The sequence below is a fragment of the Gavialis gangeticus genome, unplaced genomic scaffold (assembly GCF_001723915.1).
Source record: "Gavialis gangeticus isolate Ggan-Ray unplaced genomic scaffold, GavGan_comp1, whole genome shotgun sequence".
NCBI classification, from domain to species: domain Eukaryota; kingdom Metazoa; phylum Chordata; order Crocodylia; family Gavialidae; genus Gavialis; species Gavialis gangeticus.
In genome coordinates this window covers 19,363,129-19,390,355 of record NW_017728994.1, presented here as the reverse complement: position 1 = coordinate 19,390,355, position 27,227 = coordinate 19,363,129, and the positions used below count along the sequence as shown (strand labels likewise).

The 27,227-nt window shown below is 39.1% G+C and overlaps 1 protein-coding gene across 1 annotated transcript in view; it reads right to left on the bottom strand.

The window, feature by feature from the left end:
* Positions 1-368: 368 nt before the first annotated feature.
* Positions 369-27,227, bottom strand: part of DLG5 (discs large MAGUK scaffold protein 5) — a 271,602-nt gene continuing 244,743 nt past the window's right edge. Inside the window, exons 21-33 of the mRNA XM_019502360.1 lie at positions 25,570-25,738; positions 21,201-21,363; positions 19,992-20,125; positions 18,457-18,621; positions 17,413-17,596; positions 16,111-16,259; positions 15,524-15,694; positions 12,698-12,894; positions 9,872-10,015; positions 9,528-9,655; positions 8,522-8,631; positions 5,188-5,297; positions 369-2,010 (exon numbers count right to left, since the gene is read on the bottom strand). Of these exons, the coding sequence (XP_019357905.1) occupies positions 1,907-2,010; positions 5,188-5,297; positions 8,522-8,631; positions 9,528-9,655; positions 9,872-10,015; positions 12,698-12,894; positions 15,524-15,694; positions 16,111-16,259; positions 17,413-17,596; positions 18,457-18,621; positions 19,992-20,125; positions 21,201-21,363; positions 25,570-25,738 (1,928 nt within the window). The 3' untranslated portion in view covers positions 369-1,906. The remainder of the gene's footprint in view (positions 2,011-5,187; positions 5,298-8,521; positions 8,632-9,527; positions 9,656-9,871; positions 10,016-12,697; positions 12,895-15,523; positions 15,695-16,110; positions 16,260-17,412; positions 17,597-18,456; positions 18,622-19,991; positions 20,126-21,200; positions 21,364-25,569; positions 25,739-27,227) is intronic.

Below are 27,227 nucleotides of genomic sequence, written 5' to 3'. Positions count from 1 at the left end.
GCAACACCTTCTCTGCTGAAGAATAAAAAAGCTAGGACCATATTTTACAGGCTAACAAAGCATTTTTTTTCCATTTCCAAAATTCCAATTTCTCCACACCAGGAGAAATGAGTACACAAATTGTGACTGCAGAACCTATTTTGAAGATACAGCCTACTTACGTAGAACCTCCAATATCCATACATCAATTTCAGTCAAGTACACATATCAATTTCAATTGACAAAAATTAGTTTTTACACAAGGAAATGTTGTGGGGCAAATTAACTAAAAGTGGCCCCATACGTCTCTTAAAAAGTGCTAGAGACAATATAAATAGTCTTTAAACACAAGTCAAGTTATAGAAATTGACCTTTACTTAACACAGGAATCAGTTTCTTTACCTTTTATTGATACAAAGTGACATTTTTATTTTTAGTACAGAAAGTCCAAGCCAGAACAGTACCTGTCTGTTTTATCTGTACCACTGGAGTCCATTCTGACCTCACTTTAAAAAATAACCACTGTCCCTCACCATGACAAGTACTTTGACTAATAATTCATCCATTCATTGCCTACATTTCTTTTCTTTAGTATTTTGAGCTATAAAATAGTACTTGTAAAACAGAAGTTAAATTTTAGGACCAATTTTTTCTTTGAAGAACTGTGCAAGAAGAATCCCTTTTTAATTAAAAACCCCCCAGCAAATAAAAGAAAAACTACAGACTGTTGGGTAAAACTAATAAAAGAAAATACTTCTTGCTACATAATGAAATGTTAGGAACAGTCACTGAGAAAAAGCCCTATTTAAATGATACTTCAAATAACAATTTAAGTACAGTACCTACAAACATGACAGAGTTAATGAAAAGATAGAAAACAAACCCTGTGTTAGAAACACAGACTCAGAAGTGCAAAAACAAAAAAGGAACCAATACCATGAAGTTTGGTACAACAGGTAAAAGAGTATTGCAACAAAACTAAATGATCACTTACTTGTTGACAGTGAAAACACTAACAATTAACGTACCTCCCTAAAGGCTCTCATTCAAAGACCTAAAACGGTGACTGTTCTTATATTAAATACAAATCTATGTGAATGCTACACACTGAAGTACAAAGCTTAAGAATTACCCTGCAAAATTGCACCAACATTTGCTTTCAATATTTACAGTATCTAAAAGTGACAACACAGCATGCTAGGCCTAGCTATTGACTCTCCCCATCACTACTTTGACTAGGCCCAACAACCAAAAAATATTTCTAAACATATACTAAGTTCAGATTGATCAGATATATTACAAAGTTTAAATATTAGATCCATGCATAAAACAAAAACAGTATCTTTGACAGATAAACTTTCATAGACTACAAACAGTGGTCTGCCCTGGGAAGGAGGGCTCTTCCTTCTGAGCTCACTCCCAAGATGTACTGATCACAAACCCTGCATGATTACCCAGTAGTCATGTCAGCAATGCGCTCGGAAAAGGTCAGAACTGCAAGGTAGAATCACATTGCCTGCAAATCCATTTATTTGTGGACACTTCACTCCGTTTTGGAGAGTTGTCTCATTAGGGGAAAGGAGACAGACTTAAAAAAAATAAAGGTCATTCAAGTAAACATCAACAACCAAATACTTGGAAAAGGTTTTTGTAAACGTCATTCTATAGGGTTATTTCGCAGCATTACTATATTCACCTCTTATGAAAAGGTACACCTAGGTTATAGCCCATTCTGCAGTTTGCATGCAGGACAATGTTCTCTGATGAAGAGCTATCCCTTCTACACACCTTGTTGATTTTGTGTTCAGTGTATCATTCCCCTTCATGAAAAGCAATCATTTATATCTCTATAAAGACATAAATGATGTGTCCATTGGAAAAAGGTTAATTGCTATTTACATCTGGAGAATAGCTTCACAGCAAATATCTATAGCAGGCCAGCTGGAATCCACAGGACTTTGTTTTGTTCTTGATCGACAGTTGTCATAATCTGAGTGCAAATGTTTGAAAGGGCTCCTCCCTGGACAACACCTACAAAAAGAAAATGCCCACATACAAATCAGGTACTGGAAAGACTTGACTTATTTCAGACAGCAAGTGTTAGGTATTTTCTTACAAAGTGTTTATCAACAGATCATGTATATTTTTACCCCTTGAGTATCTGTTACATACGTATACATGTTCAAACAAAGGTAACACAGTAGAAAGGTTAAACATTTAATATTAGCTCTTCTACTAACCCTTGAAATGACACAGGAAAGCAGTACGCTCTGTGGCTAGAATCAACTAAGACACCTGTTTTGTTACAAAGTACTCTGCAATTTGTTTTCAGAGATATCAGGTTGCCAAGTTTGAATCTATTATGATATAACAGGTTCTGACCATCTTAAAACCTCCATGATGGAGCAAGCATTCCTTGGGGTTTAACGCAGTAATATACATGGAGCTCATAGCTGTAGGAACTAGGAGCTATTTACAAGTATCTGAAACAACTTATAGAGCAGCTGACAACAGGCTGAGCTAAAAAATCCCAACACTTTTGCCACCAGAAAGCCACAGCCACGCTCAGGTAACAAAAAGCAAACAGCAGCGGCAAGAAAAAACACAGATAATAATAATAAACCAAAGGCAAAAAGCAATCCACCCTGCATTGCACCCTGAGGCCTGCCAAATAGGCTTCAGAACAAGATCTATACCAGTGATTCCCAACTTTTCTAGCCTCAAGCCCTCCCCTGACCCCCATTAGACTCAAGGCACCCCTCCATAGCTTTTGTGAATACAGTGGCAAAACTATCTTATTTATTACAGTCCTTGTTTACTTGCAGAGGGGCCAAGTAGTCGGGGTTGGGGAACAAACCTGAGCCTGCGCTTACCTCCTCATACTGTGTATCACCTTTCAAAGAATCTTTAGGCACCCTGGCTAAGAATCACTGATCTAGAGGCAAGGGCTCTTCTGCTGAGAAATCCCTTTCAACTGTTCTGGAGTGCTCAGGCAAAATCTAACATTGAGAATTATGTATCATAATAGCATTACTAACTACAATAGATTTCCCCTATGCCTCATCTCAAAATGATCTGAAACTAGCTAGCTCTGAAAAGGTAATGCAAGCTACCCAAAGTTTGGGCCTTGCCTACAGTGGCATTGTTATATACGTACTGTCCGCTTCCATCTTGTTCCAACCACAGGAAACTTACTATGAAAAAATACCAGTATAGACAGAGGAGACTGAACCTATGAGCTTTAAGATATTAGGCAAAAAAGTTATATGTTTTAAGAACTAGTTTAAAACTCCCCTTGAATACAGCCAACATCAAGATGGAATAACAGGAAAAAATCTCAGACAGTAGATAGTTTTTCCACTTCTGAAAACAGACACTTTAATAACATTAAAAAATTATAATTGGCCCCATATCACAAATTTGGATCCAGGAGGCAAAACAGACAAGTTTGTGTTTGGTGAACAGGAGTATTAAAATTCAATACAGTTAATAAAACGTGCCATCTTTTTGGGGAAGAGTAAAGATAGCCTGAATAGGTTATTCAGCAAAAAGGTTCCTGAAGCTTCCACACGGTTCAGAACTGAAGGTATGCAGCAGCTAGGGGGAAGGAAAAGCTATAGTGTGCAAGATTATGTAGCAATCTGTGCAAACTATGTCTTCCTCCCTACCCAAAGCGTCTTGTAGCTAAGTACTAAACCATAAATGAGAATATCCTGTTTGTTGAAACCAGAGAGTAGTTGGAATGTAGTTGTTTTGATTTAGTAATTTCCAAGGCCCTCAATCACATTCATAGTGCTTACAATCCTTACAATATAAGCCCTCATTTTGCAAGGTGCTTTACACAGGAACTTACTGAAGTCAAGGAGTTCCTGGTCTCAGACAGTTCACTTTACAATCAGGCATCAATGAAGACAAGATGCAACAAGTGGCTGTAATAATGTACGGGGAGCAGACAACAGCATGTGTTTATTGAAACTAACTATATACACAGCTCAGAAGTTTAATGGTATTTTCTTCACACTGAGTATTCTTTTTATTTAATAAGTATTAAATCTTTCTATGTAATAGCTAGTCACTAGAAAATTGTCATTATTAATGATTTGTGACTTCTCTCAACAAATGTTAGAAAACAAGACAGACAAATACCAGGAGCATTTCTGTATTCTGTGTGTATTTGACCAAAATCAATAGTATAAAAATCTCAATCGTCTTCCCTCCACCAAATTAAAGGACTTTTTAAAAGCTACACGTTATGCATTGCTTCTAGAGACCCTTGATGACAGTGGTGCCATTCACTTTTACAGTGCAAAGTTTTTTCCAGTTGTGTTTTGAAGAGTTTGGTGAGGTACTTAAAAATGAAGTGAAGCAGCATCAAGTACTGCAACATCATCTCAGGGAAAATGTATCAGATAATTACTTTCCAAACAGAATTTAAGGGCTTATATTGTGAGTTTTATATTGCAACTAAATACACTTCATCATGTTTATGGGCCATGCTTCCAAGTGACAGTGAAAACAATGGCTGATAAACAGAACTTTGAAAAACTGTACTGCCCTTTTAAAGCTTGTTACAGCATGCATCATGTCAGTGCTATTAACTAGAACCCATTATATACTTGGTATATTTGTTTTTGTTACAACTCAGGAACACCATACTGTAGCAGGAATGAAAAGCAATGAATGTTGCAATGTCCTGACAGCAAAATCAGAGGCTCCTCATGACTACTTCAAGTAATTCCATCAGACTGCTCCATATATCATTTGTAGTACATTTTGAACGAAATCTCTCTAGTGTACAAAACTCACTTTAAACAATGAAACCAAAATTCACTCTATATTGCACACTAAATAGTTGTGATTTCAGGACTCCCATGGACAATAAAATAAAAAGAACACTGATTAAGGAAGATAAAGATACGTCTTTATGTACATCTTAGGGGATTCGATGCATCTTTAAATATCAAAATGTACTATATGATAAGCTGAACTTATTCTAAAGTAAAGGAAAAGACTTGTGATAATGTTTTATTGAAAAATGCTGTAGTTTTCTCTGAAAAACTAGAGCATAAATTTAATCAAAACCAATGGGAGGTTAAAAAAATACCAGTAAAAAAAACCCTCTTTTCTTATTAACTGATTTTTCAAAATTCAGTGCAGGTGAAATTAATTGCAACTGCATTCTTACTGAAATAGAGATTACATACTAACCTGTGAAGTACTTGCTGTATTCCTGTTCTATTTTCTGAGCTGTCTCAAATTGTTCTTTGGAATGTTTTTGTGTAACTTTGTCCCTCAGAAAGATCGGGTCTTTTTGTTCTCTATAAAAAAGGAAAAGAAAAGAATCATTGTTAAGCAAGCTTTTCAACAGACCTTAGATGAGTTGCATGCATATGACTTAATGTGAAAGTATTTGATAATTTACAGGCATAATCGTGTGCAGAGAGTGCCACCTGGTGTATTCCATGGAACAGTGCCATTAATATGAGGCTAGTTTTAATGGATTTTTTCTTAAGTGGGATTCTTAACAATCTATTTGAATTACAAAATTAAGAAATTTAGCCTGACATAATTAGCAGACCTGTGGAAGGAAAAAAAAAAGTCTCAACCTTTTCCAAAGTTAATAGGTCTTTTAAAAAATATCATATATATCCTTTGAAAACTGCCCCTTAGACCCAGTGTTGGCAACCTGTTCTCTGTGAAGAGGTCTGATGCCACCCATCCCCTCTGCAGTACTCTCTTCCAGTGCAGAGCCTGCTGCTTCACAATGTCTTGAGTTTAACTTTGCTGCAGAGGGGTCTGATATCTGACAGCTGGGATGGGAGGGTGAGGGGGAAGGGGGTGGAAACCTCCAGCCTGCAGCACTGACAAAATTGCCATCCCCTATCTTAGACAAAGTGACACTAAAGAAACTGCTCAAGCAAAGGACTTCAAAAATATTTATCATACTCTACAACCAAATATAGTCATACAGTACTAAATTTAGCAGAGGAAATTGGTGAAGGTAGGAAATGTGGATTCCAGCTGTTGGAAAAAACAACCAATTAGAGATAAATCAGCCTATAAAGTCTCCATTGAGATCAGTACTGCTACATTATTCAGATCTATGAATTTGTCTCAGGCCTGTTTCTAGAAGGTACTCACATATGAATTAAGCAAATAGCCTTTATTCAGCTATTTTCCTTTGCATGCTGCAGCATAAAGGGTGCACAGACTGGTAAAGACTTTTTATAAAGACAGCAGGCTCTCATAGCTCTTACTGAGCTAGCTGAACTTGTTTTCTCTTAGATTTGAGTCACAGCAAGTTTGTTTGAAATGGTAAAAATGTAGATAAAACTATGGCTTGCATGCTCTCACACACAGCTTACTTTATACATCAAACATGGGCAGTGTTGCAGTGGTATTGTACATATTGATCTACTATTCCAGGTGGGGTTTTCAAAAGCATGCACATGACTTAAGAGCACAGGACCCAATGAAACCAAAAGCGTTTTGTGTTAAAATACTTGCATGTTTTTTTGCAAATCCTCTGATGGGAACAAGTAATTCCCAATGGCAACATGCAACTCTATCTTGTCTTGATGAATGCAGAAATAGCCTGATTTTTTCCTGTTAGTTCAATGCTTCACTTTACTTTATTTCTCTTTGCTCTGAAGGGTGAAAATAACCAAGAGCAGTGGACCTGATTTTTAAGTGTGCTCACCACACAAGAGTTTCCTTTAACATATGAACATGGGGCTCTATAACCATACAGAGTGGGGAGTTTTAATGTACTGTGTTGATTTTCTGGTGGTCTGTGGTGGGGGCATTCATTTTTCTTTAAATGAATGAGCTTCAAAATGAATGACTAGACTTTTATTGACATCTAAGCATTATTTACTTGAAGAGGAATAATCAAATATACTTTCTGTAGTTTAATATTTATGTAGGATCCTTAAAGTTTGATAAATTACAAAGGCCAGTGGTGTAAAGGAAACTATTTCCTTGGTGTAATTGTTATATACCAAAAACAAACAATCAGAAAAGGTTCTGGAGGAAAGGTTTCAAAATGAGAGCACAGTTCATATAAAGATACCTTAGCAAAACAACTCCTCTATGTCTGTGTGTAACTGGTTGAACTAGTCAGTGGGTGCATTTACATGTACAATTAGTGCATGTGAATAAACTCCAGAGTTTATTGTTCCACAGTTTTTTGCTCCTGGGCATGCCATTTGAATGTGCACCAGGGAACAAAACTCCAGAGCAATTAGCTCTGGAATTTATTCATGTGCAGCATGTGTGACCCAGTCGAAACAGCCCCACCTAGCAGGGGTCCCAGGGGATCAGCCTGCCAGCCCAGGAATGCTCCAACCTAGTTCAATGTGCTGCCTGGCATGTGGCCTGGCTGGAGCATGAGGGTACTTTAGTGTGGGACTAGTCAGCAGGTAGCCTTATGCTCCAGCCAGCCAGTCAGCATCCACATGTGCGCTGCTGTGCATGAAGAAACTCTGTAGCACTAGGATTTACGAGTACTCCCCTGTTGTGGAGTTTATGAGTTCTGTGTGCCCTAACAGGACACACATATAGATACTGAGTTGTTTACTGGGCAGTTAATTAGTCAACTGCACAGTAGACATCTTAGATAGACACAACCAGTAAAAGGGAATGCTAACTCATAATATGAATAGGGGGACCATATGTCAGAACACCCGTTTCCTATTCTTGGCTCTCTGAAAATTAAACTGACTATGCTTGGGGGCCAGGCAAGACTGCACATTGTGGAAGGTGACTGCTGAAGACAATCAATTTACGGTAGCCTAGAGGTAGAGAGATATGTTCAAAATAAGTTGCCTCAACTGTGTAGGGCAGAGATGGCCAACCGCAGCATGCCTGCTAGGGCAGCCCCGGTGCCTGGCATATTGCAGATCAGGAAGGGAGTAAACAGCCCAGCAAAAGATGGGGCAGGAAGTAGAAAGCGGAGTAGAAATTTGGGCAGGGAGCAGGAAAAAAATAGCAGATTAGGCAGGAGGCATAGGGCAGGGAACAGAAAGCAGAGAAGCAGATTGAGCAGGGAAAGGGGAACATAGTGGCACTTGGAGAGGGCATGAGGCTTAAATTTGTGGCACATTTACCAAAAAGGTTGGCCCCCACCGGTAAAAAGGGTCACTTTAATTAGAGCAGCTCTCAGCCACAGCGTCATGTGTATTCAGTGTCCCATGCTTCAAAATGGCAGCGGAGGTCCATTAAACTAACTCCCACCCCCATTTTGAAATGCAGGGATGCTAACTACATGTGATATGGAGGCTGCTGGAGCATGCTAATTAGCACACGGTGCAGCAGAAGTCTGCCACGTATATAGGTGCCCAGAGTGCTCTCTGGTACTCAGATTTTAAGTAGAACTGTTCTTTTCCCTTTGGGCATACCATTTTTCTCATATAAACTGAGATAAAATTAATACTATTTACCTTAAAACAATTTTGCAAGACAAAAATGCACATTCTGCTTTGAGGCAGAAGCTAATCTTGTAACATAAAATAAGTATCCGTGACTTATCATTCCCACTTACTTGATTTGCTTAGCATTTTTATATCGAATGAAGATGACGATAGGGTAGATATGAACACTGTGGAGCCGCTCAATGGCATGAGGAGCAATGTCCAGCAAACAGTGACAGTCCTAGAAACAAATAGATATAAACATTTATCTAGGTAAACAGGATAAGAAACAGAAGCAAACTTAGGAAGCCCTACTCTACCTCTAAATACAATTGTGGCAACTCAACAACATTTTCACATCACACTTGGCATTCTGGCATCGCCTTCCCTCATCCCCACCTTCTACCTACCCAGCCCCCTAAGCAAAATATCTTATGGCAGTAAATACAAAGTACATTATGTCTAAAGGATTTATTACTGCTTAAAATGACAACAAATGCAACAAACACTGTATTTATGAGAAACAACTATGAATAGAAGAAAAATGTATTCAGGAGATTTATATTAAATGGAAAGCACAGTGTGAGGCAGATGGAATCAAGTCATTTCAAGCTTACTGTGATAAAGAAGTTGAATATTAATTTTTGTCTTCAAGAATAAATAAATTATCTTTCAAATCTTTTAAGCAGACACAATACGCTAATCCCTTCCTTAATAAAAATGCACCCCTCGTTTGACAGGACTTTAAACAACATGCACATGCCAATTCTTTTAGCTTGTTTAATTTTTTTTTACAATGTTTATGCACTGACAGTCATATACACATATCAAAAAACTTAAAAATATTTAAAATTTAGCTAACTTGAAAAAAATTAACCCCACAGCCCACAATTTCTCCACAGCTAGGTTTATATAAAAGAATCTTTAAATACTGACATGAAGTAACTGCACTACACTAAATAAACCTTATTTTGTCTAAATAAAACAATGTGCTGGGGAACAACTCTTCATAGTCTTTTGAAGCAAGGCCAAAAAGGCAATAAAACATTTTTCCTCCCAAAAACCATAGCAGAAAATCACATTTTGTAAATTTTGGAGAACCACAGAAAAAGCAAGGATACCATAAAGAAATTTTACCTTCTCTGTTATCTCCTTTATTGAAGCTACAGTTGTCACATCAAAATGACCACTCCTCCGTTTGTAATCTATAAACAGACAATCCTTTACTCCCCGTTCAATAGCTTGTTGGGAAGCTTTCATCACCTCTGTTTCAAAGAGCAAAACACAGATACACTGTTAATTTTTATTACTTAGTCACAGAAAAAGTCTTGCAGGACAGTCCACAGAAATTCAGTCTTGCTTTTTATCTCCCCACCCTATAATGTTTGTGTGATCGTTAAATGTAGGCGCTAAGATAAATCATTGTATCATTTATATAATTAAGCAAATAAATTGGTTTAAATGTACCCTGACAGGCTTACCAAGAGGACATCTGCAAAATTTCCCAGGAGATTCTTTGATTAACATGTCTTTCACAGCATCAAGTAATGGCCCTAGAATAAGCACAGGCCTTGGAGAGGTACAATCCACTTTCTGTACGCGCTGATAAGCCAGGCTCACAGAGTCTAAAGAAAAATAGAAATGTCACTTATATGCAACTTGAAATTGTTCACATTAAGTGTTCAGATAACTGAAGGACTCATACTAACCAAATTACTATGGTTTGAACACAAACTTTTAGCTGTGGATAAAGGGTCCATAATTCTACTCTGAGAAGTTGGATCCATCAGATATACAAATACTTAGCAAAGCACACATGGTGTGGACACAGAAATGTTTGGTGCCCTTTTAAAAAGGAAAAGTTTAAAAAGGACAGCAGCTGATAGTTCTAACTTAAGTGTCAACGAGCTGAGAACAATTCAAATGCAACAAATCCGCTCTAACTTGAATGCCTCTGGAATCATGCAAGTAAAGTGCCATGGGATCTGAGGTGCGATCCCCACAATCACACTTCCTGCCCTGTCACACCTTATTTGTGCATGGCAGGAGGTGTAATGGTGTGATCCAACATCAGATCCCACCACACCTTATTGCCAGTGCAGGGTGGAGCCTAGGATTATAATCCTGGGTTTCTCCCTGCAACAGTAAGCTCCTACAGTTGGGCACTCTATCAGCTGACAGGGCTCTCAGCTGGGGGTGAATCATGGGCTGCCATGGCTGGGAGTACCATAAGTTGATGCTGGCTCCTGGGTTCTGAGGCACATGGTACACCGCCGTGGCTGGGAGCACTAGCCTGGAGACACGTTCAGTTAATGGTACGATAAGAACCAGCCACAAAGTTGTTACACATTTTTATGTAGTAACTTTGTGGCTTATTCTTTTTTTTATCATACCATTAATTGTATTAACACACAGCCAGGTAATGACTTAAGATGCAATTGATCAGTTAATCGTGCCGTAAGTGTGACATGTGCCAGAGGCCTAACTTCCTTCATCCAGGGTTAAAGTTGGAGCAGTTTTGCTGCATTTGAACTGTTCTCAGCTCATTCTTGCATAACAATTAGAAGATACCAGCTGCTACCCTTGTGAAAGGGCTCCAAGCTTTCCTGTGTCTACATCCACTACATCTTCTACAAAAGACAAAATTTGCAGTGATATCTAAGGCATTTTCTTTCAAATGTAATAAGTAAGTTTTACAATCAACATGCTTTTTCAAGCAGTAAATTAGTATAAGTAATATTAAAATCAGTTTTTTACTCAGGAGTTCACTTTGCCAAAGTCTAGCAATCTGGGCTTAAACAACTGCATCTCTCAAAGGAGATTATGTTTTTGCCATAATTGCAAAAGCATACAACTACTATATTCCCCTTAGAAAGGCAAATGTTAGGCCCCTGGCACACATTATATTTGAGACACAATTAACCTATTTATCACACCTTAAATAGTAATGTGGCCACATATTCAAGTCAATTTATGGTGTGATAATATAGAAAATGAACTGCAAAGTTATTCAACATACAATGTAGAACATCTTTGTGACTCATTTGCCTTAAACTGAACCTGTGGCAGGTTGAGGCTGACCCATGTCAAATCCTGACACTCAGCTGAGTGTCAAAATACTGCATAGGGTAGCCCCTGGGCCTGGGACAGAGCTGTTCCCTAGCCAATTGGGCTGAGCTACACATACAATTTTTAAGGGTCCTGGCACACTGGTATCCTAAGATCAGGGTACCTCTCCCTAATTCTAGGGTCCCCATGCACGGGGGATGTCAGAAAACTGTATTCAGCCTAGCTCCACACTAATTTTCAAAGTTCCAGGTGGGATGGACTCTAGGATTGGGGAAAAGTTCTCTGATCCAAGAGTAATAGCATGTCAGAACCTTTAAAAACTGCATATGTAGCCCAGGTACACATGTTTTCCTGACAACCCTGTCACCGAGGGACCATGGAATCAAGGCGTCTCCCCCAATCCCAGGGTCCATGTACACCGAGGATGTCAGAAAACTGTAGGTACAGCTCAGACAAACATACAGTTTTTAAAGGTCCCAGTTAAATAGGACCCTGGGACTGGGGAGAAGCACTGGGGTGTAAGGACCTGGAAAAATCACTGTGCACCTTAAGGGCACATGTGGTTTTTACTCACTGTGCAAGGGAACCTGGAATAGAAGAGTAACAGCGCAGGTGCAGGGTTTAACACTCCCAGCATGGGAAGGCTTTTGGTTCTCCTGCTGGGAGTCTCTGATTTCCTGCCCTTGGCAGCCCAGCCTGAGGTGCTGAGCATAGGGTTTTGACAGTCAGCTTATTATCCATACTCTGACAACCATACTGGGGCCAGTTCTAGACCCCAGTTTGGTTCCTGCCCTCAGCTGATGATCAGCTGATTGCTGGGCACTAGGCTTTCAACTTATTGATGCAGGGGAAGCCCAGCATCATGTTCCTGGGTTCCCCTTGCACTAGCAAGTAGGGCGTGACTGGGACCTAATCCCTGATCCCAAAATTGTGTGTCCTGCCATGCACAGGAGGTGTAATTTGAGACTGAAGACCAGATCTCATGATGCCTTTAAATGAACATCTGCCAGCGGCCTGAGTGCTCAACTTCAGGAGATGGACTCAAAAAGGTTAACAAATACAAGCTACTGATTTGAGATGGCCTACTATGTTACTTAATACAAGCATCTATACCAGTGGCTAAGGGTGGTGTGTGTGATGGGAAGCAGGTGATTCTCCCCTATTTATGTAGAGGCCAACCAGAAAGCCGTATTTCTCATAGGAGCCATAAGGAAACTAAAAATAACGAAAGGACTTGCCATCCAGGAAAGGAATGGAGTCTGTACTGATTGTATCAAGAGCCAGTAAATCCTTTCCATCTTTGGAACCACTTCGCTTGTGTTTATGTTTTCTTCTAAAGAATGATCTTCGAGCTGCTGCTGACAGTGTCTTTGTGGAACTGTTTTCATCTTTAGCTTCAGACATGCTGTGTCTCCTGTAGAACTCCTGGTCCATCCTACAGCAAAACGGATGAGACAGTTGCATTTTAATTTAAGTATATATACATAATGATTGTAAAGCCTGCTCTTTGGGAAAGAGAAGTTTAACATCACTAGTGGGTTCTGTAACTGCCTGGGAAAACTTTTCTAATGTAATTCCCAAGTGATCTGAAGCAACAGTAAGAGTAGGTCCATAACCTGAAAGCTAAGAAAAAAATATGACTACAGATAAACACTACAAAAATCTATGCCAAATAAGTTTTGATTAGGAGAAGCTGCAGTTTTTAATGCAATCTTTGAAAATTAAGTGGCTATTTTTGTTAACAACCCCAAACAAAACTAACCACATTTCACATCATAAAATTTTATTTTAAACAAATAATGCCCCTGATATACAATGCATGTTCTTCTCTCCGAGAAATGGGACCAGTTTTGTTGTCCATCTCAGAGAAGTGCTGTGAGAATGGCTAGCTCTGTGTGCATCATTACCTAGCAGCCTCATATGTTTATTACAACTTCTGTTGTCAAGAATTTCATGAAAGTTTTTAATCTATGAATGGCATGGAAGCGTGACAATAGGGCTAAGGGCAGAAGTTACACATAAACCAGTTTAAGTGATCAGAAACTGGTTTAAACTTGTAACAGAATGGAAGTTCAGTGCACATAAACCAGTTTCAAAATAGCTAAAACCTGTTTGAGATAAATCTGTTTGAATGTAGTATCAGACTTAACCGACTGAGCTCAAACCAGTTTATAGAATTTGTTTCCCAGACTCCTTCCTGGTTTAAGTTAAATCAGAGTCTCCCAGCATCCCAGCATGCTCTGCAGCCCTGGGCTGGGCTGTTTGCTGCAGCCAAGCAGGGTTGGCCCCATCCCTTTCCTCCCTAGCAGGCGTGCTATCACTGCTCCAGCTGACTAAGCAGGGTGCAAAACCCTGCTCTGGAGTGCAGCTGGGTCTACCTGGCAGGGGGGCAGCAGCCCTTACCAGGTGTTCCCAGCCCCCCACCCCCATTGCTGCTTCAGCAGCAGGAGTGATGGGGGGGCATGGCCAGACGCTGGCAGCCCGACGGGAAAGGGGGGACACACACAGGCACTGATAGGCTCTGCTTGTGCACCTAGGCCTGCAGAGGCCAGACACCATTAGCCTGAGGGGAAGGGGGTGAGGGGGTTAATCCTCCTATTTCAGGCAGCAGCAGCACAGACATTGACATGGTGCTGGCTCCGTCTCATCCTGAAGATCCCCTCAGATAGGGCCCATGCCGCAGTGCCTGGGCTGAGTCCCTTGGAGGAGAGGTGAGCGGCACCTGATGCTGATGTGGATCCAGCTGCATTCACGGCAGGGCATGGGGAGGAGAGCTAGAGTTAATCACAGAGCCTGATCCACTCCTGCCTCCCATTGCAGCAGTGTGGCCTGGGGGCAGAGGTCAGGTCTCACCACCTAACACATGTGTGGTTGTGGTTTCCAGACAGACTGCACCTGGGGCACAGCTCCCTACCGCCTTCGCATCAGGCAGCCATGCCAGGCCAGCACATGGCCACGCTCTTGCCTCTGCAGCAGTTGGTGGGGGGTGCCCCAACACGGGCTACTCCACCCTCACCAGGCAGGTCCCGGCTCAGATCCCTGTCACTTGGACAGGGGACAGAGAGGGGAATTAAACCCCCCTCTGTCTGTTCACTTCTTGTTGCTACCAGGGCTGGCCATGCCCCGCACTGCACTGCTCAAGCAGTAAGGTGGGGGTGAGTAATGTCTGGCAGGGGCTGCTTCCCCCTTCCCCCTCCAAGCACACTCTGGCTGGGGAACCTGCAGACCAGGGTGGGGGTTTAAACCCCACCCCAATCATACTCAGGCCCACTGGGGCATGGCCATGCCCCTCCCTCAGTACAGCTTCCCTGCAGCCCAGGGCTTGCTCTAGCGCCGCTGACTTCTAGCCTGAGCCACTACATCTGTGCCTGCATTTCCAGAATCAAAACAGAATGTCTATTGACTTGCAAATTGGTTCAATTTATGCAGGTTAAACTATCCTGCAAAGACTGAATCAATTCAGGCTCATGCTTTCTGAATGTCTGTACTTAACATAGGAGGAATATGGGAAGCCTGCAAATGGGGAGGGAAAAAAAGGAAGGGCAGAAATAGCAGCAACAATAAGAGAGCAAAGAATACTTGTCTGCTAACTAATCTTAAATATGACTTTAAATAACAACTAAAATGTAGTTACTGCATACATGGTACTCTGCCTCTGATCTCAGTGCAAATCTTTTACTGGCATCAGTTGATTGTGGGGGTACATAGTCCTAAATATATACCCTGGTCAAAGAAGATTATTAAGAAAAAAGGATCAGCCCTGTTCACTAATGAGTCTTTTTGTGGAAAATAATTTTGGTTACTGCTCAAATCATAACCTGGTGCCATGTATACTTCACATTTTTAGGAGGTTACTCCTGGCAGCACTAAAAATGACTTGACCGAGTGGTTTATTTAAGTCTTATTAAAACATGCCACCCCTAAAATAACCTTTCTAGGAAACTAATGCCTTGCACAAGTGATACAACTTTGAAGATTCAAACCCAGTTTTTTTTTTTTTTTTATAATCCCATCAGTCAGACATGTTAAACAATGGTAAACAGTTACTCACTGAGGTCACTTACATGTATTTGCTGGGGATCTGTCCTCTTTCCAGCTTTTGAGCATTCTCATCTAGCTGCCAGGCCATCCAGCAGCCAAAGTTGCCCTGTGGCAGAGTGTCATCTACATACAAAATGTCATCCTTCTTAAAGCTTAAATCCTGCTCTACCTCTGCCAGTCGATCATAAAGTGCTCTGCAGAGAGACATATATACAGACTCTTTAATTGAAACTATACCATGTGAGATGAAATGTGGTATACTTATTTAGAAAAATAAATTAACACACATTTGGGTTACTGCCAAATATCTTGAATGGTCACATGCTTACAGTGATGTATGCAGTTATACATGTGGTATACATTGCAGTTATACTTGTATACTACTTGTCCAATTCAGAAAAAGACCAAAGATGAGCTAAGTTAAAGCTTCTTTCTTTGACTTCTCAGCAAAAAGAAGAGAGACCAACCAGTTGCTTCTCTCTGCCATATGTGCAAGGTATTTTATTGGTGGGTTTCGTGGTCTCACTTGCCTTTCAGTGGTTTGCCACCACATGCAATTGCTGTTGACAAAAGGGTTAGGAATTGGGCTATTTAAAGGACATCTGAATACCTGATATAGAACCCATCTCCAGGTAACTCTTTTATCTTGTTGTATTCTTCTATTCTGAACTGAGTCTTTATTCTGATATTTTCTCCTGGCTTCAGCATTTCAAGGTAGGCTTCCTCAGCTGTTTTATTTCGCATATCAACAGATCCATACTGTAAAACATAACCCCCACAAAATCCTTAAACCTGATGTTACATCTCAATAGGGTCTTGGATTAGCAAAGCCTGAAAAATGTGAGGTTGTAGCTAGCTATCTGTGTCAAAGGAAATTTTGCCATAACATTAGACATATTAGTGTAGGTACCAGATTAAGACAGCCAGTGGAGAGGGGGTAGGATTAAAATTGAAATCCCTAAAGAAAATGCAAGGGACATGTGAGAAAAGGAAAAAAAAGAACACTATCTTCACAGCAGTTTGAGAAAATAATAATAATCTATAATTTAGGCCATGGGTTTTCAACCTTTTTTAATAAGTGTACCTCCGGCAGCTGGATTTGGGGGGGAAGGAGGGGTTGGTGCATGGCCAGATGCAGAGCGGCAGCAGCATGGGGTAGTCAATGGCAGCGGCAGCTGCCGCCATATACAAGCTTCCCTCCCCATCACATCTGACCAGCCAGGCAGCACCTGTGCGGCCCACAGAGGGTCACTGCTGCCCTCACTCCAGGAGCCGGCAGCACAGGGTGGTGGTTAGCAGCACTCCATCCCTGCCCACCCACGCATATCCCTTAGGGGCTTCCCAAGAACACCCCCTCTGTTAATAACCCTGATTTAGGCTATTTATGCAGATAAATTAGGAGCAATTTAACAACAAAGACAATGCCTCCACCAGCATGCTAGCATACTGAGGGTTAAAGGAGAAGCAACTCTAAGTACTCATCCATTACAGACTACTAAATCTGGGCAGCTCACAAAACACGTTATTATCCCAACACTAGAATTAGATGATGTAAAGTTTATCCAGTGCCAGCAACAGTTCATCTACCGTAGGGTCTCTACTATTATAGACACTGGTGGCAATCAACTGGTCTCAGCAACAACTTGTAACAAGTTTCCCATGTGTAAGCAAGCCCTAACATGACGTTCAGAATGGAGCGCTTCATGATAGAGATCTAAAAGGTTGAGGTTACACAAATGAGGTTTATGGGCAACTGCTCCTGGTTTGCCACAGCTGCCAGAAAGGGACATATTTCTGCTATGAGGAATCTAGAAGTATCGTTAGTTACCCTCTCGCACTATGTCCTGTTCTAAAAAAGCTGAAATATGAAAAGCAACATACATCTTCTATATTTTGTACCTGCATTACATACCTCAAGAATTATGTCTCCCAGAACTAGCCCATCAGGTCCTTTTGCTGGGCTGTCATCATCTACATCTGACACAAATATTCCATGTAGGTTTCCACCACATATTTGGATTCCAAGATCAACTTGGGATTTTTTAATGACTACGATCCTAGGTTCAGGGGTCCTTTTGTTTGCATCCATAGGGACCCTTTTGATATGAAGAAACAAGACAAGTTCTTTTTAAAATAAAGGTTTATTCACTGTTTTTGGTTAACATGCATGTGTAACTAGTCACCTGAACAAAAAGAAGTATATTCATTTATTATACTGTATAGGTAAAACCATTGTTAAGGTTTACCTTCAAGCATCCTGTATTATTTCTAACACAGCTAGTTTTGTTTTATATTTTTATTTGAATGTATTTTGAAATGTGTCTGTAAGAAATGAGGAAGTAGTTTTATCATGGAACAATTGCATCCCTCAACTGTTACTTTAAAAAGGCCAGTTGACTTCTGGAATCTAGTTAACAACATAAGAAATCGGATTCACTGGGTCAGATACTGGGTCTAGCTTGGTTTCTTGTCCTGCATACTGGCAGAGGAAGGGGAGGAACAGGGCATGTTCAGAATTTTCCACACCTACTCCTTTCCCATTGCGGTTTCCAGCATTCAGAGGTTTAGAAATCCCTGAGTCAAGGACTGCACTCGACCCATCTACCATGCTCATTATCTATGATGGAGCTTGCCTCCCAGAATAGGTCTAATGCTCTTCTGAACTGGCTTAAGCTACTGGCTTCCACAACAGATTATGGCAATGGGTTCCTCAAGTTAGTTGCAAATTTTGTGAGAAAGAACTTCCCTGTGTTAGTTTTAAAGCTATCACCTAATAGTTTCATTTTATGCCCCCTGGTTCTAGCACTGAGACACTAAATAATCAATCCCTGTTTACTTTCTTTGTACTGTTTACTATTTTATAAACTTCCATCACATGTCCCCTCTCAAGCGTCTTTTTTTCTTTTGTACCTTTCTTCCTTCCCTCACATGTCAGAGAGAAATGTTCAGCCTTTACCTCATGGAATTCCGGGGACTAGTAGTTGGTGTGTTTTGCTTGGATGGAGGCGTCATTGTTCCTTCATCCTGTTCACTCACAGTATCAATTATGGAATGATTGTCAGGGGTTGCAGCTCCACTGCCTTGTGGTGTGGAATGATTGCTCACTGGTTCCAGTCGAGAACTGTAATGAAAGAAAGAATCAAAAAGTGCTGGTAAAAATGTTGAACAGTTCAACCAATACCAAACCTTTCACTTCAGATATGAAGAAATATTAAATTTTGGGGGAAAACAATCTGGGCTGAAGTCAAGTTAATAACAGACAGAAAATCTGAAAACAGAACAGAAGTATAAGCCTTATAAAATTCTGAATGGAAGACACAGCTTAGTTTTACATATGATCTATATCTCAAAATAGAACCATAGTTTAAGTGAAGTGGGATCATTTTTCAAATACTTTTTTGGAATCTTCTGACATCCAATATTTAAAAGTGAATTTAAATGCTAAAATAAGTCCAAGAGCTGCCTAAGAACCTGAACCATGTCAGATGATATTTTCATTTAACCTCTTTAAAATTCAGCTGCAGTCTCTTGGAAAGCACTAGCTACACGCAGTAAACCCAACATTTGCACATGCAGTTTTCATAAATGAAAATGCAAACAGAGCTGAATGTAAACTTTGGCACGTGAACGTTTCAATATGTATGGAAACAACTATGGAAGTCCATTAAAAATGACCTGAAAAATGCATTTAAAAAACTAGTAATGTTTTAAATTAATATAGTTACAAATTAGTTCCTGTTTTCCATTAGAAAACCAGAAAATCAGGGCTCACTACATGCATGCTCACAGCTTATACTGGTCCCTTTTATAAGCAGAAAACTACAATGGCATGAAAGGTCAGCAAAGCCCATGGCTGCTTGAATATTAGTGATATCAGTAAGTTCCTTTCTCTCTCAAGAACATCACAGATCACCTTTGAAAATGACCCCTATAGAAGATAGGCTTTAATTCCCATCCTTTTGTGAATGAACTAACAGCCTGTTTTTAAAGATGAGTAGATTTTTACAAAGGACAACTTTGTGCAGCCCTTTATTTTGAACATCTTTTCATATTTCACATGCCCTGTTTATTTCAGTTCAAGACATTGCAAAGTCGTAGGTATCAGAAGATTCCTGAATATCTGGATACAAAGTTGATAGGCTTTGGAAACAAATATTTCATTGTAATTTTGACAAATAAATTATCAACAATACTAGCTCTCTTTGTGAGCTCCCAACAGCAAATTGATGTATGATAACAACAGTAGGGAAAAAAACCATTTGATGTTGGTTTTATATTTCTGAAATATTATATCTAAACAAAGAAAAAAGATGACATATGCCCAAATTCTTTGCTTGTAAAATGAATGATACTTATTGTTGCATTTTTTTTGTAATCACATTGCTTATAAACACATCTTTCATTAGCACAGTCACAACATAGAACATATCTAACACCTTGATATATGACATCAACCAGATAACAGTTTTTTCAAGGTCTAGCTAATCTTACCTAGATCGTGAGTGATTGCCAAGCTGATACATATGTGGGTTGTACTGAGCCAGAATAGTAATGGTGTCGCATTGCTGTCCAATGATCAATCGAGCCTGCTGCTCTGTAGCATTTCTCAGATTTATTCCATTAAACTAATAAAAAACCCAAAATATAAAACATTAGATGTCAAATGTTCAAATGACAACCGGCAAATTCATTATAAAACTTTCAGAATCTCAGTTTGTTCAGTGTTTTTTTTAAATTCTCCTGAGCTGTAGGAGGACTATAAGATGTTTGCCGGAGATGGGGAGGGAGAAACTGCTGCTATGGAATGGATTGATTTTGCTTTTGTTATTATTTAATTACTCCTTTGAAGGAATCAATACAATTTTAAAATGTGACATTTGACCACAAACAAAATGCTTATTCTGGTTGGACGAAACAGTATTCTTCTCCTCTGGGAAGTTTTCTAAACAGCTTCTACATCTGATTTATTTATTTTTATATATCTTTGTTAGGGCTTAGTGCAGCTTGATAGCAGTGATTAAGTACAGATGGGTTAAGGACATAAACCTTGGATCCAACTCTGAATTTCTAAGAAGTAAGGCTTATATAGTTTTTTGGATCTATGGTTTGCCTTAAATACATCTAGATCTTTAATAAACATTGCAACAGTAGACTTGTGCCATCCCCATATTAAAAAGAGTGATGCACTTTCCTACAGCACAAACATAGGACAGGGGTAACACTGCAGTCCAAGGTGTGACTGCAGGCTCACACAGAGGTACCCAAGCTAGCTTTAAACTAGTTCACTCACGTATGTATAACAATGTAAGTATGGCACCATAGAGCCTGTGCAGGTTAAATGCCTGAATATACAGGTTGTCAAATATGCAGCTCACTTTTCTCAATATTGCTGTTGCAACTGAGCAAGCTAGTCTAAAGCTATCTAGGATATCTCAGAGTGAGCTGCAGTCACATCCTTAGGAGGGTAATGCCTGGTAAAGCAATTATTGTTATAAAACTTGACAAAATTATTTCATACATGGTTCAGAATCAGTATTCTAGTATTGGAGAGGGAGAGGGAGAGAGTGGAGGGGAAGGGAAGGGGAGAAGGGAAGAGACAGAACCTGAGAGTGAGCGTGTGCCTGAGCACACATGAATATATGAGCTTGGGGACAACTGTATTCATATAATAAATCATGGAAATAGAAAGTAAACAATTACCTCCAGTAACTGATCACCGTATTCGAGGCCAGCTTGATGGGCAATGCTCCCTCCAGTTACTTTAGAGACGAATATCCCACCATTTTCTCCACTCACAATGGAAATCCCTAATGGCTCAGAACCTTTCTGCACTTTAACATGGCGTGGTTCTTCCATGTATGGCCTATAAAAGGAAATGGTTAAAAACTGATTTGGGAAAAATGGAATTTGAACCATAACATTTAAGTTACATGCACTACCTTTATATCTAGCTGAAGTGGAACATTAAGGCAGATATGAACAGCTACTGAAAATACTATAAAAAACTGCTGCATATGCATTCCTTAAAAAACATGCAATGTACAGTGGTGTAACTATATGTATATCACATACATGACCACTGAAAAAATGTTATGGTAAACATGAATTATAAATACTAATGTGGTGATGTAAGTAGGAAAGAAACCTCCGCATCCATATTATATAGAAGTAAATAAACTACTGTATATAATATGCAATTTACAAACCATACTCCTGAAAGGTGCCTTACAGTTTATAAATGCTGGGAGTCTGTCTCTTGTGAAAATAAACATTGTAAACAATAAGAGGTGAACCAAGAAAGGACGATGCAAAAATATCAAATTTTAAATTTGTATGCAAGAAAACGCAAATTAGTAATGAAAATTAAGCAGCTGCAAACTCAAGCCATTAAGACAGCAGTTTGCATGGTAGCATTACAATTACCATGCAAATTCTCCTTCAGGGAAATTATCCAAACATGTAAAATAGCACAAGGTGCGCAATACTGCTTGAGAAGGACAACCTTATATCAGGCCAACCTCAAACTCCTTAGGGATGAGAACCTAGGCCTAGGAGCCACAGGGATTCTCAGAAAAGACCTATTACGGAACAGATATCTGAAAGATGCAGAAGATTTGAGAAGAAAAAGAACACTTAGAAAGACACATGGCAGTAGTAGACACTAGTAAGTACAACAAGAGAATAGCTACATATATTTTTGAAGAAGTCTGGTACAGTTATTCCCCATCATTTCTGCCATTTACAGTACTTTTATCTCATCTGCTTCTCAATAAGCTTACTGATCACTGGAGCATTATGACATGTCAGATAAAGGAGATAAACCTTTCCAAGAGTTTCCCAGCAGAAGGCATGATTTTCTGTTCTTGCTTTCCAAAGGCAGACATCACAAGCCAAGGCCTGGGACTTATAATATGCTGCCCAATTTCAAATCCTTCAAGGTGGCTGAACAACCGGATGCTCTTCTGTACTAAGAGGCCTGGCTCTTCATAGAGCATGTGAACAGAAACATAAATCTTCTAAGGAGTGCTCAAACACAGTGCTATTGAATCCTTGTGAACAATTTTCAAATGACCAAATGACGTAAGCATTTCTGGAAATTTTAGCTACTACGAAAACACTCTTTTAAATCTAGTCAGAAAAGTTAACTGGATTTAAGATTAGTGCAGCTGATGTCAGAGACACAAGTGAAACAGTGGCTGAGATATCTCTGGAAAGAGCAGGTTGGGGAGGAACAAGGAGGATTTTTTTATTCATTATTCTAAAAAAGTATGGTTGCAGTCACTCTTTCAAGATCACCAAAAATCCTAAATAAAATTTCTTTCAAATTTGTTTTTCATTTTCCGTTTCTGTCAATGTATTTTCCATCTTATCTACCTCCTGCTTGTATTAACTTCTATTTCCAAGACTGTTCTCTCAAAAGGGACATCTCAGTGTGGCATATAAGAGACATCTGGTTTAACTCTGGGAGCTAGGAAATCTTGTGTCAGCATTAGGATTAGAATGAACCCCCTTAGCACTGGGTATGTCAGAACCTCAATCTGAATTTCTATATAAAATGATAATACTACTTATTAATGGATGTTGTAGGATAGAATAACAATAAAACTTAAATTAGCTCTCTTTGAAAATATAAAGCCCTGTTTAAGTGCTAAATGTGTATTATTACGAGTACACACTATGTTAAACCCAAAGCTGAAGTTCTTACTGCTGTATTAAATTAATTGTGCTAAGTCACAGAAACCTGAAAACTGTCAGCAAAAAAATTCCACTTGTATTGGGCAGTTAATGCATTAATAAAAAGGAAAGTCTTGTACAGAAAAGATTACGATATGATCACATTATCCATGACTAAGCAAGACTGACCAAGTTGGACTCTCATTAATGCTTGCGTTATATTGTTGGCAGCTTTGTTTACTGCACCTTAATTTGTTCCCAAACCATTCACCCACACAGATTTTTAAATTATTCTACTGTGGGATTGGAAGAAACACTGATGAAAACACATGCAAACCATGCAAAAAAAAGTTTTAATATACATTAAAACTCATTTTCTTGAGGGAGAAAAAGAAGTCACATCTGAGCAAGAATACTACTGTATACAATTTTCAGGTTGATAAGACATGAGCCTATCTTGGGATTCTCACACGGAAATTAGCTAATAATGCATGGCTGGCAGAGCATCTATAATAATAATTGAACAATAATGTTTTAAAAGCTATCTGGCTTAATTAGCAATATTACTAAAACAGAATGTAACACTTTCTGCTATAATAGTCACATTGTCTGCTTCAGTCCCTAAGGAGTGGTGACAAGAAAGTTAATTGATCATTTTTGTCTACTTCTAAAAAAGTGAAAATATTTTTCTTCAGAAAAAAGTTGCTGAATATTTTGCTTATGTTATTCTCACTGGAAAAAGGTGAATGAATTAAAATTGTGGGGACAAAGCGTGCCTTTAGAATCACAATAACATACACAAAAGGAAGCCTTTGTTTAGAAAATAATTTAAAGGACAAGTTTTTGTTCCTATTTATTTTAGATCAGGTTGTTAAATAATCACTGTTTTCGTGAATTATGATCATGCTCCAGAAAGTTAAAACAGTGCCTTCTTACTTGACAAATCTGAAGAGTGAGTGAGTGAGTGTGTTCATACTGCTTTATTTCACAGAAGCCCTGTGAAAGCAAGATGACTAGAAGTGAGCTAAATTTTACTCTTCCCTTACGCATCAACAGAACTATTTCTTATGTTCCAAGTGTTTCCACACATGTAACCACTTGCATATAATGGGGGTTACATAGTTTTCAATCGTTTGTCCCGCTGAAAGTTTACACCATGGGCCACATGCAAAGGGGATAAAACAAAGGAGCTTGACTTTCAGATTCCATTTAGAGGAGAAAATCTTTTTACTTTTATACTAACTGCACAAGTCATGGTGGTATAGTAAACATACCGACTCATACAATCCTTTGCAAAATAGTACTGTGCTGCTCAAAATACATGCTTATACTGTTGATAAAACCTCTAGTTACCCACTGATAAAACTAGATACATTTCCCTATGATTTGAATAATAATTATTGCGCTAGTATCATGCTGCAGAATGTCTTTGTTATAGTATCATTTACTTTATTACGCCAAGCCTTATAGCAGAGCATCTTTACACAATTCAGGCAGTATTAAAGGGGTTTTGAAGCATTTGTGAGAGAAGGTAATCTACTTGCACATGAATGTTTCTTTATTCTGCCATAGAGGTATAAATGCGCTTTTAGTGTAAATGAGAATCTGGTCCATAAAGTCTGTGTTTGCTCTTTGTTATTTAGAGTACACAAAAATTTTGTTTCACAAATGCATGGCTGACAGGTTATGATAAAAGAAAAATTAGAAGTCCTGGGTTAATTAGGTCAAGAAGCATATTTTAGAAATATGCATCAAAAAGTGTAAGATTGGGACTTAAAACAGACATAAACAAAGCATCATCTAGAAAGACGTGTCACACATTGGCCTCAGTCCCTCAGTTGTGAAATTAAGCACATTTACAGAATTTTGGCCATGCTCTTAAATTTATGTACTTCGGAAAAGATCAGCCTGGGCTGAGTTCTGCCAAATCATGGGAGGTTTAAGATGGTAAGTCAGAAATGTTAAAGATTTGCATTAATCACCAAATATGTCTAAATCTATTTTTCTTTGCTTTCTAGTGAGCAGATCTCACCAGAGACAGACATCTGAAGATGTCTACATAGAAGAGCAGCACTCAGATTTTGAGACGCTGCACACCTGTTTGATGTGGCCATTAATCTAAGAGAAAATTCCCTATCACATGCATTCTCCTCAGGATTTCTTTGAGATTTAATACTGCATTCTAAGTTCCAAAAAGAGAGAACCTTACACAAATCATTCAAATATAAAAAATGAACAACAGGACCCAAATATACCCCAGTAACTACATGCCCCATTTGCATAACCACCTTCACTCTAACAAACTTACATTTGAATTCTCTTATATTCCTTCAGTTTAATAAGCTAACAAGATTATTTCTGATGTATTTGTATAAAAGAACAACAATCCCCTTACCTATCTTTTCTACGTTCTCCAATTGATACTGGGCTAATAGAAATCCTTGGTAGTGTAGAAAGGGAGTTCTGTGACTGGCTGCTGGCAAAGGAAGATGTCTCAAGGTTAAGAGGTGACTGTGGAGGAGTTATAAGGCTGGGACTGCTACATTCAGAATGTGACAAGGAACCTGTACAAAATAAGGAGAAGATTGTATATGGCACTGTATGACTGAGAGACCCATGATGAGATATTAATAGTCACATACAGTATAAACTCAGTATATAATGTCTATAAAACATTATTCAGCATACTTCAAAATATGAGGATATATGCTAGGTCTCTTAACAGTCAGAACATTGGTTTAAAGCTGAGACACTGAACACAGGCCACAGGAAAGCTCCCTTAAATACATACATAATGCACAGGAACAGTGTAAAGTCCAGCCATAATACAAAATCAAGAAAATATAGGAGACAGTGAAATAAAAATGTCAATACTGGGTATGGTCTAAAGGAATGTTCTTTTAGATCACAAAACACATTCTTCTTATTTCTGGGCAAAGAAAGTCCTACAAAACGTTTGAAAGTGACAGGAAAACCCAGTCTATACAAATTACCTATTTTGCCAGAGGCAAGTATTTCTTAGGGTGATATCTTTTATTGCACTGCATAGTCAGGATAGAGTTAGACAAGCTTTCAATGCAAGGCATTCTTCTTCAGGTCGAACTGGGTCAAAAATTCAGCTGCAATTTTACACAACCTTGCTCTGTGTTTCCACCACTTTTCTGTTTGCTCTCCCCATGAATTTTTCACTCAACAAGTTCACTGGCAGGAGCATTCAATGATTTACATTATCAGAGATTATTAAAGGAAGTAAAAATTTACATAATGGTAACTGAAAGCCATTTATAGGAACTGCATTCATCACTTGGGGTATAGGAACTTAGTAGTGTAGCAAAACCCCAGTTTTTTTTTCTTCTGAAATTTATTCCCTCACTTCCCCAACTGTTTCTGACTTTTTCTCTCCCTCTATTCCCTATAGATAAGCATGAGTAACTTAAGACATAGGATAAGCTTTAGCATTTTTGTAAAAAGTTTTTTCTTCTCTCTCCTTCTTGGATCCACTGTGTTATGCTTTATAATTATTATGTCTATACTGTTTTACTGATTTTTACTGGATTTTTTTTAATTGATACTATATGATTTAGGCCTACATGTGTAAGTTAGCATAAGTAATGCCAAGTTTCCATTTTGAATGTCAAGCCTCTATTTTGTGTCCTCTGCTTGGGTGTAACCTATGACTCATGTCTAACCTGTCTCATGTAAATTGGTTACTGAATGAATGGGGATGAATGAAGGTGTTTAAGATACAATGGTAGCAGGCCTGCACTGAATAATCAACTCAAGGACCAAACCATTGCCTTAACCATGGACCTGGCATTTGAAAGACAAAGACCCTACAGAAATCAGCCAACCCACTATTGCAACACAGATACCTGGAACTGCACATCCTTGCCTGGAGTGCACATGCTCAGTACACCAGGGCTGACCCTTGCCTGGGCATGCCTCTGCCACCAGGATCATAGAAGGTCTGCCCTTATAAAAAGGGGTAGTGAAGACAGACCCAGTGGGACATCCTCACCACCTGGACCAGCACTACACCATGCCACCTATCCA